At 36.4% G+C, this 12,586-nt stretch overlaps 2 protein-coding genes across 3 annotated transcripts in view; both read right to left on the minus strand.

Annotated features, from left to right (window-relative positions):
• LOC101735597 (protein yippee-like) overlaps positions 1-6,280 on the minus strand; it is a 165,134-nt gene extending 158,854 nt beyond the window's left edge. Inside the window, exons 1-2 of one of the 2 annotated variants that reach the window (XM_062669662.1) lie at positions 6,101-6,241; positions 5,802-5,863 (exon numbers count right to left, since the gene is read on the minus strand). The gene's annotated coding sequence lies outside the window, so the exon portion shown is untranslated. Of the gene's footprint in view, positions 1-5,801 lie in introns of both variants that reach the window. The other variant, XM_038012488.2, reaches the window with a different exon arrangement.
• A 1,896-nt stretch (positions 6,281-8,176) lies between these two features.
• LOC101746178 (COP9 signalosome complex subunit 7b) lies at positions 8,177-12,457 on the minus strand. The gene is made up of 4 exons (XM_004924061.5): positions 11,871-12,457; positions 11,482-11,734; positions 9,591-9,811; positions 8,177-8,405 (listed from the first exon to the last, which is right to left on the minus strand). Exons 1-4 carry the CDS (start codon positions 12,063-12,065, stop codon positions 8,253-8,255), a joined length of 822 nt encoding a protein of 273 aa, XP_004924118.1. The 5' UTR covers positions 12,066-12,457; the 3' UTR covers positions 8,177-8,252.
• Positions 12,458-12,586: the final 129 nt, after the last annotated feature.

A 12,586-nucleotide genomic window follows, 5' to 3' on the forward strand; every position in this document is an offset into this window, starting at 1 on the left:
TGGGATTGGATTGGACTGTCTAAACTGTAGCGTGTATTTTATCTTCTTGTCAAACTTATTTTTTCTACTACCCACTTTGAGAATAAATTATTCTTTAGCGCCTTCATTTTTTCACCTTACTAAAAACCACCATAGCGAGAGCTCAGTCGCTGTCTAAGAGTCCTCCTAGATGAAATTACAAATCGCCTCCTAAGCCTCTACACAACGCTCCCATTTTTTTCTGGGTCTCTTACCTTTAGGCCTGCCACAAGGGGGCATTATCGCCCACTTTGGGAAAGGCTGGTCTAAAGCGAGGTTTGACTACGATTGCCTGGACGGTTGAGATTACCGAACGCTCTGTTTTACTTTTCGCTGTCTGTATCGTCCAGAAACCAGTATCATTGCTTTTACTTATGTAATAAGCAATTCGTTGATAATATATGATGGAGCGGAGTGTCTGATGCCCGGAATATTTTTAAGAAAGCGTGACGTCAGAAGTTCAATGCTTTTTATGTAAAGATCGTCGTGTAGATCGAGCCTCCGTGCCCATTATCGGGCGGCCCGTATTCTTACTAAACATAAAGCTCGCAAAAATAAGATATCGAAAAGCCATTAAAGAATAAGTTACGGGTAGTTTATCTTGAATTTTACAATTAATCTTTTCACGTCATTACGTATCCTCCCGATCCATTCCATTCCCAGGTCCCATTAACGGTGCTTTTAGGTACCACAAGCACCGGTCACTGTCCTCGTCGAACCCGTCGCTTGCGAGGAAGGGCTCGACGAGTAAATTAACCCACAGACACAGCCCACTGAGTTTCTCGCCGGATTTTCTCAGTGGGTCGCTTTTCCGATCTGGTGGTAGATTCTGCAAAGCACTGCTCTTGCTATGGCCAGTTTTAGCACCACTCCGGTTTAAGCCCCGTGAGCTCACCTGCACGTTAGGGTGAAGCCGATATAGCCTCTTAAGGTGGTGATACCACAGGTAGGGAAAAAAAGATTAATTACCTTTAACATATCTTTGTCTGGCACTTTAAACATTAACTTGACATTTGGATAATTTGAGTATTCGTTCTCGCGTTGACGTACATTTCTATCTAATAAACTAGTACTTAATTAAATAAAATGCTAATCTATCGCTTCTGTGGGGATTATTACGGAAGTCAATTGAAGGGATGTCTTTATGTACGTACTGACTTCAGACGGTTTATGTCATTATTGTAAGCGGAAACCTTATGTGTGAAGCGTTGCAAGACTGACCGCGGCTTCGAATAGACTTTAATTTAGGTCACACTCCATTTTTAGCGTGTGTTATTTTTAAATTGCTCAATTTCTATCAGGTACAGTTCATACACAATCAAAGCTAATCCTGAAAATCAATGTCAAACAATGCTCAATTGGTTTTTATATTAAAACCCTAGAAAATATATTAGGAGAGTGTCCGTTTACCCAAGATGGCTATTTAAAAAAAACCCTTAATATACACAGATAATTTCAAGAGTTCTATTTTTTTTTCTATTTTATGCAGGCACAAGTTGTTAGTCTATGCGGTGTTAAATGGTTACCTTAATAGATATTAGGTATATGTTAGAATCTCGATAGGCTTACACGCTACTTTCATAAGCTTAAACACGAGAATAAATGTTTCCCCGGCAAAAATAGACAGAATGTATGTACCTGTACTCAATATACGGGAACGTTTCCTCTATCTATAAAGGTCAATGTGTGTCCCTATACACACAATTAAAAACAGCTGCGCCAATTTCGATTGAATTCCCAGGAAATCTTTATTTTTATTTTTATTTTTATGATTGAATATTTACTGGTGGCCCGGAGGCCTTTCCAGTTTCACCAGGACAGGTGGGCGAGCAAAGGCTCAGCCAGGAGGGGTGGGATTTGCTAACAGGTACCCGAGCGCCTCCGAAGGAGACCTAACAGCTCAAGAGCAGCTGCTTCGCGAATGAGAATGACCCAGGAAATCTCTCAGATTGCCTTAGCTGAATCGCTAGCGGTTGTCCAGGGTAATCTGGTAGCGACCGAATCAAAGATAAATCAGAGAACGGTGGGTAAACCGATAGGGTTTATTTAGAATCCTAAGAATATTTATTACAAACGCGAAAGTTTGTAAGAATGTATGGATGTGTGTTTATTACTCTTTCCCGCAAAAACTACTGGATATTGATGAAATTTTACAATAATATAGCTTACACGTCAGAGTAACACATATACTATAATTTATAAATATGTATATAGTGTGAATTACACAAAATAGTCTTACAAAAAACCCCGCGACAGCATATATCTTTGTTTTATGTGTAAGCCATTATAGCCAAAATAGTGAACCATAAATACAATAAAAATTGATAATTTATTTCTAACGCACATTTCGTAGTAACAAATTGATTCTTATATCAAAATAAATACTTGTATCGCATCTGGTATTTAAAGTAGATACACTTTTTTATTACACTACATCATTTGGACAAATATTTGAATAGTTATGAGTACTAATAACTGAGTGCGCGATATTAAGAAATTTGAAGATATAACATTCGATAAGATCAATAATAAATTACAGTACCCGAAGCGAAGCTAGGGCGGATCGCTAGTGTTCTATTACACGTCATTTCGGATCCTCCCGATCCACTAACGATGCTTTTAGGTACCTTAAGCACCGGTCATCGATCTCGTCGTAAGTTAACCCACAGACACAGCCCACTAAGTTTCTCGCCGGATCTTCTCAGTGGGTCGCGTTTCCGATCCGGTGGTAGATTCTGCAAAGCAAAGCTCTTGCTAGGGTTCGTGTTAGCAACGTCGTCAGGTTAGAGCCCCGTGAGCTCACCTACTAGTACGGCGAAACTAGAATAACCGCTTGAGGTTACTAGAATAGGTAGGAAAAAGTGTTCTATAAATCGGAACAGTTGGATGAGACGGCGACGCTTAATTACGACAATAATTTAACAAATAACGTTTAAAATGTAATAACTTTTAAATGGTCTTCGTATTTCGCACGTAATAAAATAAGTAATGGCAATAATTGCAGGTTCACTGAATACGAACTCACTGTAAAAATACGTACCTATTTACGTTTACCTTAATAAATGAATAATGTTTAACAACATCTATTAGGTTCGCAGTTTACTTAGTCTGGCCATAAATACTGTTACAATTAAAAATAAGCAAAATATTACATTTGAATTTGGAATCTGTCATTTTTATATGATTGCTCATTGAGTTTTCTCATTTTGGCGCCAATACATTGTACAATATTTTGCGATATTAAAATGGAGTGGGGTGATAAAGAGAACCGAATCGCTGTGATTGCATTACACAAAGTAGGTATGGAGCCAATGCAATTTTTAAAACTCTCCATACGCTTGGTATTAGTAAAATGTTTGTGTACCGGGCTATTAATAGGTGCAATGAGACCTCCTCTGTTTGTGACAGAAAAAGATCTGGCCGTCCACGTAGTGTTCGTACGAAAAAGGTGGTCAAAGCAGTAAGGGAAAGAATTCGAAGAAAAATTTTCCCATGGAAAGAGTGCGTGCTTCTATTGATAATTGGCCTCAATGTTTAAAGGACTGTATTGCAGCCAATGGAGACCACTTCGAATAAGCTTTTTATACTTTAAAGTGTTTTATATTTATGTATTAATCTAACATCTAACACTGTAAAAGTACATAATAAATGTTATTTGCAATATATTTTTTTTATTTTTTTATTGTAACAGTATTTATGGCCAGACTAAGTATATATCAGCCTCAAGAACGATACACACCCTGTAGGTAAGTGTGGAGGATGCCCATGGTTCATTCATTTCGTTTCATAATTAATGCTCAAACAGGTATGCGCATTATCGCTGTTTTATAATTTATCCCATATCTGTAATACTTATACCTGTACGGTTTCCGAGAATTCGAATAAGATCATGTAATAAAAATCGAGAAATTACACATATTCGTAATTGGTTTTTACTGGTGGTAGGACCTCTTATGAGTCCGCGCGGGTGGGTACTACCACTCTACCTATATCTGCCGTGAAGCAGTAATGCGTTTCGGTTTGAAGGGTGGGGCAGCCGTTGTAACTATACTTGAGACCTTAGAACTTATTCTCAAGGTGGGTGGCGCATTTACGTTGTGGATGTCTATGGGCTCCAGTAACCACTTAACACCAGGTGGGCTGTGAGCTCGTCCACCCATCTAAGCAATAAAAAAATAAATGGTGGTTTTTTTATTCAAATCAAATCAAATAAAAAAAAAATTATTCAACATAAATGAAAGTACTTACATATTTGTTGAGCGTCAAAAAGAACTACCGCCTACTATTGCCTTTGATGGTAAGTGGTCACCGTCGCTCATGGACGTCAGCAATGCCAGGGGCGGAGCCAAGCCGCTGCCTACCATGCCTACGGTGGTAGCATGATCCACTAATATTTTTATGAGACGCCGGCAACGCTAGCACTATAGAGCAGATATAAGGACTCTGGTAACTCTACTTATCGAGCTCATGGAAGAATTCGACGTGAAATCTAGCTCATAGATTCATCACGCTGAGTTACACGACGGATCGTCTCAGTGGGTCGCGATTCCGATCCGGTATTAGATGCATTCGCGAAGCAGCTGCCTTCGAGCTGTTAAATTCCTTCGCACTCGGGTAGGTTTTAGCAAATCCTACCCCTACTGCCAGCAGCATCTATCGAGAAACTTGTTGTTCACGGTAAGGTCAATGGTAAGAGATCTCGTGGACGAATCCCCATGCGCTGTACTGATTAGGTGAAAGACCTTACTGAAACCCCACTTAACGAGTGTGTGCGCCGGGCCTCGGTTCGCAATCTATGGAAAACATCTGTCAAGGCTTTAATAAGCAAGAATTCCACATGACCACGACTGCTCTGCCAAGAGCAACCGATTATGATGACCCCTACTGGCTGAGCTCGTGCCGCCCATCTGTCCTGGTATAAAGCTCTAAAGGCCTTTGAGCTAACAGAACCCGTCTATCGCAAAAAATATATAAGTCAGCACGGGCAGCTACAACCGACTCGTCTTTTCTGTTGCGAAGCAGTTCCAATTTTGATAGTAGAACAGGCATTGAACAATAAAATTGAGACTACCAACTCTACTTTCCAGGTATTCGGCGGATAGTATTCACGTTGGGCCCCGGTAACAATTGAATATCAGGTAAAGGTCGTCTACCCATCTATACTATACAATTAACTCTATATTGAGATATCTTTTAAAATTCAATAAACTGGTGCATTGATAATCATCTTGATTATTGATCTACGACAATAGATTCCTTAATAAACAAGTGTTTTATCTGATCGTAGTTCTTGTAATATCGGTCATTTATCCTGTGATATATTATGATCTACTGTGATCCGTGCTCACTTTAGTACTGCTACTTTAACCGATTGGGGCAATAAAACCGAGTCTGTTGTTATATTTTCATATCATGAACGTGAGCTGGAATAATGCAAGAGCACTCGCGCGGTACCCTGCGCGACCGGTCTCTCCCCGCACCCCGCACCTCGCCCCGCCCTCCGAACAGCTGAGCCCCATAACAAAGAACTCCACATAAACATCATCATAACAATAATTATAGTATCTAAAATTCATAACAATTATTATCTGATTGTGAAACAATAATATCCATTGGATTTTAATATGATTAGGACTGCATTTACTTAACGGAATTAATAAGTAGGTAGGTTTTTAATGAGTGGACAGTGCATCGATAAAACAAGTAGGTATTGAGTAAACAAGTTTGACCGTGAATATAGATCGGTATGTGAAAGGTGATTACGATCAATTCTACATACTTGCCTTTCTGTACATCCAATACACGAAGGTCTTCGAGTCCAGACGCTTCTTTGAACAATTGCCTCCTACGGAATTAAATAATAAAGTCTATTCAGTTATATTAATTGTTACGGAATCATTGTGGAAAACGCGACGACGACGGCCACTTGTGTCGTAGTTTTTCACAGAATCGTTGCTATGGAGTTGTGTATAGCTCTTGCACAAATTTTTAGTTCTTTAACACACTATCATAGCGTCCCAGAAACGTGTTCACGTAATACATACTTTGTTTACATTAGTATCATGTTTAATGTGTTATTTACATCACTTTTTTGTGGCCTGCTAACACGATAATCGTTGCACTGCCTGCGCACTTAAACGCTGCGCCTCTGCGTCAACAAAACAGACTCGCTGTCCGAACCATTCGAGACTTTCGCTCTCTCGTTCGCGGCTGAAACAAAACGAAGCTTCGTCCCACTCTGTTGTTTGACGTTTGGTAAACTGGGTTGCAAAGTTAATTTATCTACTAAAAATAAATTTAACTGTAACTCTTTACCTTCATAGCTTTGAATTCACTTCGAAAATAGTTTAAAAATTAGCTTTAAAGTAACATTTTTTTAAAAATCAATTTGATAATTATTCACAGTGGTAACTAATTTTAAATAGCATTTTTGTTTCTTAGCGCTTCGCTATTTTTAATTAACAGGCGGTTACAAATTATTACTGTTATTATTGCTCTAAAAGCATCTACTCGAATAAGTGTAGCATAAGATATTTCTCATATTAAAATTTGTAAGGCTATATCTTAAAAAACATACATCAGGGGGATATAGCATTGAATTATTTAGAAGTCAGATCTATTAAGGGCAGTCATTAAACCAGTAAAACGAATACCTAAATAGTCAGTAACACGAAGTTAATTGATATTCAATAAATCACCACAAAAAGTATACGATGAGCCGTAGTGTTTCAGTGGTCCAAATATTTTAATGGAGAAGTCTAAAAATTTGCAATTTTTAATTGCTTGGTAATGATGAGCTAAGAAAATCTAAGATCGAAGCAAATGTGTTAAATTGGCTACCCTGGAAACATAGGCGTTCAAGGTTTTCAACTTCAGTCATGAAAGTGAAAGATATTCGGTTGACATTTATCTAAAGCACAGATTTGCGGCATGTTTATATCTTGAACACAGAATAGATCCTATTATGGTACAGATGGGTCTACATTGTATAGAACGAAATTAATATCGAACGAAGGGAAAATCCCTCTAACATTTTGCACTTCGCTTCTCTTGAACGGCTGCTATCTTAATTTACATGGGACCTAACTCTCGCATAATTTGTAGTTCGACTCTGCAACGGTTTAAGCATCGAAGCTGAAAAATGGGCTGGCACGTCCGTGCGTGGCGACAATACTCATTCCCTACGATCAGTCATCCATAGATTTTGCTGCTCTAATTTATATTTACTATACATAAAATGTAATTCCTGTTTTGTTTCCACGCAGATGCAATGTTACTTAGAAATCGTATAATATTATTTTAACCGTAATCACGGTTTGAAACCGGGTGAGTGGACAGCGTCTGACGTGACTAAATTTTTAAGCAGACTATCGAAGTTACATCACATACGATTTATATACAATCTATCTAAATCTGAAGAAAATTGGATCGATTTTTAATGGGACGTGCGATCTGTTGAAACGCAATGGGAATGAGTGGACGAATTCTTAGGTAATGTTTAGTAGCCCTTTTGATGGAAAGTAATCGGATGAAATATCGTCTCGAATGAACCCTTGAGCACACACAAGATGTATTATTCGATAGAGTACCTGCGTAGAGAATGCCAATGTTCCTCTCTATTCTGATTAGGTAGATTGGTAGTAAAGAATAACGCTTACAGTATACCAACGTACTACATAACATACTAATAAATAACGACACCAAAGTCTGGAATAATTTTTTTGAAGTGGAGGAAAATCAAAGACAAGTTTCAATTCGTTTTTATTTCACTAGAACTCCTCATATAAGTAACTAGCTTTTGCCCGCGACTTCGTCTGCGTGGAATAGTTCACAAATAATGCTTTATTTTATAACAAATGTGTTTAACATAAAAAACGTTATAGTGAGCCAACCTTAATATATAGACATATGCTGTCGCGGACTTTTTTGTAGATCTTTTAAAGGAACAATTCACCCACACATTACTTTAGCGAAACTTTAACCTAGTATCGATATGTAGGCATTTCCAATAAATACTAATCATCAAGTTCCCGAAGCTTGCTCCATCCACCGTTCATTTTTCATATTTAAAAATTTCCGTGGTTTTCAACTTCAATACCTACTTGAATTTTTCGTTTTCCCGAACGGAAAATTGTCAAATGAAAAAAAAAACATGCGATACGATACACTTACAACATATTTATTATTTCAAAAATTATCACAAGGTTAAAAATACAATTCAATCTGTTTTTCAATTATGTGCTCTTCTGCCAGAATTTGGCAGAGTTACGTGCAGTCTTGCTTTTGCTCGAATTCTTTTTGGGTGCTGAGTGAGGCTCGGCATTGGCACCTGACGCTGACTCATCATTCTCTGCTTGAGTCTTCAACGTCTTCTTTATGTATAAAATCTGAAATAATAATTAACTTGAGTTACTTGAAGTTTTCGTCTTACTATTTCAGTGATCAAGGTCCTTGTAATGCTAAGTTTAAATCCGAATCCAACTGTGTGCTTAGTGTGAGTTTTTTAAACGTTCTCGATAGCGTAAAAGTTAGCTCATATTTGTATGGAATGAGAAAGTTTGCCTACGTTTTCCGCTAGGGGCGCTGTTCCAACTGCATACAAAATTGGGCTAACTTTTACGCTATCGAGAACGTTAAAAATCGCACTAAGCATACTGATATTATAACATAGGTAATAATACATGAGTCCAAATTGAGGTATTCAATCAAATTCTCATAATAATCTACTGTTTGGTAATGCATGACTGTTTTTTTACGGGACTTCAAAACGTTTTCTTATGTACTATCCCTGGGACTCTGGTTTGTCATCAATGGCGAAATATATTAAAACTTACAATTACAGTAAAACATGAAATTTAAGATATTTGTAAAAGTGACCATTACCATCTAGTTCTACAAATAAGCTGAACAGAACTATGAATTGATAAATATTCGAAAGGTAAAAAGGATTTCGAGCAATTACAGAAGCGACACTAAACTGCTTTCTATAGACAGTGTTCTGTGCACGTAGTGCGAGTTTTTTTACTTCTCGATTGCGTAAAAGTTAACTCAAATAAGTATGAAGTTGGAACAGCGAACCTAGCGGCAAACGAAGGGACACTGTTCTAACTCCTACACGGTTAACTTTTACAAGATCGAGAAGTAAAAAAACTCGCACTAAGCATAGTGAATCGAATGCATGCTCCTTTAAACTGTGTCACTGCAGTTGTCTATGTCACATGTCTACTTATGGATCTGAATCTAATTGTATATATATGGAGGATAAAAAATAATAGTTAAGAGAATTTTGAAGACTATTTCCATCCAGAACTGTAAATATACATTTATCTTTAAAAGTGCAAGCTCTGAATTTCTTGCTGATTGATACTTTGTGGTGAACCTACATTCCGAATGGGTCATAAAGTTATGTATTTTTTTTTATTTTGAGCTTGATCAATAATAGTATTGTTGATCGAAGATTTTTATAAGAACTATATGATTTTTAGAAGGTCAAACATTGTATTTGATGATGATGTTTTTGTTTTAGGAATTGTTATATAATATACATGCACCTTAGATAATATAACACTCACCTTCTGTTCTATACCCTGCTGATGTCTGATAGCCTTCTGTTTCTGATGATTAGCTCTCTGTATGTGTTGATCTACAGAATTGAGTACTGCTTCACAAGCATTGCACCAGTCGGCCAGGACATCAGCAATGGAAGCTGCATCTTCAAGCCGCGCATCTCTGCCAAGGGCCACGTCCACTTCCACACGTTTACATTCCTGGTCCAACTTGCCGTGAATTATGTCTATGGAAGTATAGTATGTAAATTATTTCCAATTATCGTGCGAGTGGTCTATTGTAACAGTAAAATAGTTCAACATCATGTATGTATATTCAAATCGTCAAGGTATTCTACTCCTAATGAGTTTATACTGTATATCTATATATTGTTATATTGTGCATATTTAAAAAAATATCTTTTAACTAATAAGTACACTGCGGTTAATTTATTTCCTCATGTGATTCTTGTCCACTTCATGGTTATCTGGAATAGAATCCTCTTGACAATAAGACTGCCCATTCTACTTTTGTGTGATGTATGTTTTGTATTTATGTTTATATTGATGTAAAATAAAGAATACACACTATCTGTCTAATGAGGTTTTTATTGAACTTAATTTTATACAAGTAATAATTAAAAGGAATGCATTGTTAATTAGTTGCCATGGTCATAATGAGAAGTGCAAAAATGCTATTTTTAGAAAGTAATTGTTTATTGATGTTTGCTTGCTATATTCACATTCAGATTTATTTGTTTCCCTACAACTACTTACTACCACATGGAATAGATTGATCTCCCCTTCTACGAAGGTAAAAACAAAATAAAATAGTAAAAGAAAAATCAAAATAAATATATGCTTATATGGATAAATAAAAGGATGTTAAACTGTTTTCAGGGCATACAAACTCAAACAGGGAACATAACATTGACTTACTAAGCATAAGTACTTGTAATTATAAGGTAAACCAATAGTTATATTGTAAAACCTCAAATTGTAATTGAATTTTTTATGATAAAACTTTTTTTTTAATTAAGTAATTTTTTTATTGCTTAGATGGGTGGACGAGCTCACAGCCCACCTGGTGTTAAGTGGTTACTGGAGCCCATAGACATCTACAACGTAGACGCCACCCACCTTGAGATACAAGTTCTAAAGTTTCAGTATAGTTAAAACGGCTACCCCACCCTTCAAACCGAAACGCATTACTGCTTCACGGCAGAAATAGGCAGGGCGGTGGTAGATATCCGCGCGCACTCACAAGTGGTCCTACCACCAGTAATTACGCAAATTATAATTTTGCCGGGTTTGATTTTTATTACACTATGTTATTCTTTTACCGTGGAAATCAATCGTGAACATTTGTTGAGTACATATTTCATTAGAAAAATTGGTCCCGCCTGCGAGATTCGAACACCTTTGCATCGCTTCAACATGAATTAACCGGACGTCTTATCCTTTAGGCCACGACGACTTCATACCAACTTTATTCCACTAAGATGCATTAAATTATCTGAAGACATAATAGTAGGGCTCATGGCTCATGTCATTGTAGCATCAGTTTCCTATTTGTATTGGTAGCTAAATTCATTTAAGATTTAATGATTTTTTTTTATATGGACACTTTAGAAGTTATGCTTATTTAGTGTATATGTATTCTTTATCAATGCACATTTTATATATGTGGCTTTAATCTATATAAAACATGAACTAAATAAATTAGATACTACATCAAATTCGGCACTGAATTGTTTTCTCATATACACCACAAGAATAACTCGAAAAAGAAAAAAACAAGGTATAAAATGCATGTAGTCAAACTTGAATTTTAATACTGTTTTATGAATCAACAACTCTGACACTTTTTTTATTAGGGACTGTTTGTATATACACTATAGTAGGAAAATCAACTCACCTGCATAAATAGCTTCAATGATAAGATCTTCTAAATCTCTAACATTTTTAATATCCAATTCCTCAAGTAACACACTGTAAGGGATACATTTCTCTTGTGTTGCAAGTGTTGCAATGGTCAGATGCTGTAATTTCTTGCACTGGACTGTGGTTAATTCTAAATAGTCCGATTTGTTCTCAATGTAGTCCTTATATGTGCCATAGGCAAACAAATTAAGAGTTTTTAAATGAGTTGCATAAGGTCCACTCTCCAGCTGAAAAATACAATAAAATGAATTTTAACAAGAGCGCCAAATTGATTTCTACCCATAGAATTCGGACAGTTTCATACATTTAATGGTTAAAAATGTATTAGAATTAATTGATCGATATAAAGGTAAGTTTTCTAACCTCTTTAATATTTGGCATCTCTAATAGCTCGCCGAAAACATGCACTCCTGGAGCCTCCAGAACCTGTTTGATGAGTTCAGCGCACGCAGAACCTTTAGCTCCCTTTGCTAAAAGGACAAACTGTTCTAGAGGGTGATTGGAGGAAAATGATAACAATGAGGAAGGTTCATCTCGGTCCATTGACATCGGATTCATTTTGAATTTTAAGACGTCTATGTCTATTTCATAAACGGGAAATAGGTCAATTCTATATTGAATCTATATGTTAGGGAAAAAGTATCAAACTCAGATTTAAGGTTTAAACTGTTATATTTATGTACCTACCTAGGTAGGTAGGTATTTTATACTTTCTTTGGTAATTTTAAGTTGACAGTGACAGTTGATGACAGGCTGTTTCTACATTTATATTGCTAGCTGTTGATACTTTAATATTATTATTATTATACATAACGAACGGATGTATTTATTTGTAGGTTTAGTTTACTTCAAATTTGAAATCTATCATAAAATATGTATTCAATTTCCATAAAGAACATGATGGTGGCAGATTATACTTAAATCTATGAAAAGTCAGGTACTTGAGTTCTTGAAGAGCTTGTCTTAATTAGTAATATTGCAAAGAAGTCAGACTATGAGTGCATAAATTTATTACCTATGTATCAAGTAACTAAGATAAATTAAAAAATACCCCAAGAATATTGACATTTCATGTAAAG

The sequence above is a fragment of the Bombyx mori genome, chromosome 8 (genome assembly GCF_030269925.1).
Source record: "Bombyx mori chromosome 8, ASM3026992v2".
NCBI classification, from domain to species: Eukaryota; Metazoa; Arthropoda; class Insecta; order Lepidoptera; family Bombycidae; genus Bombyx; species Bombyx mori.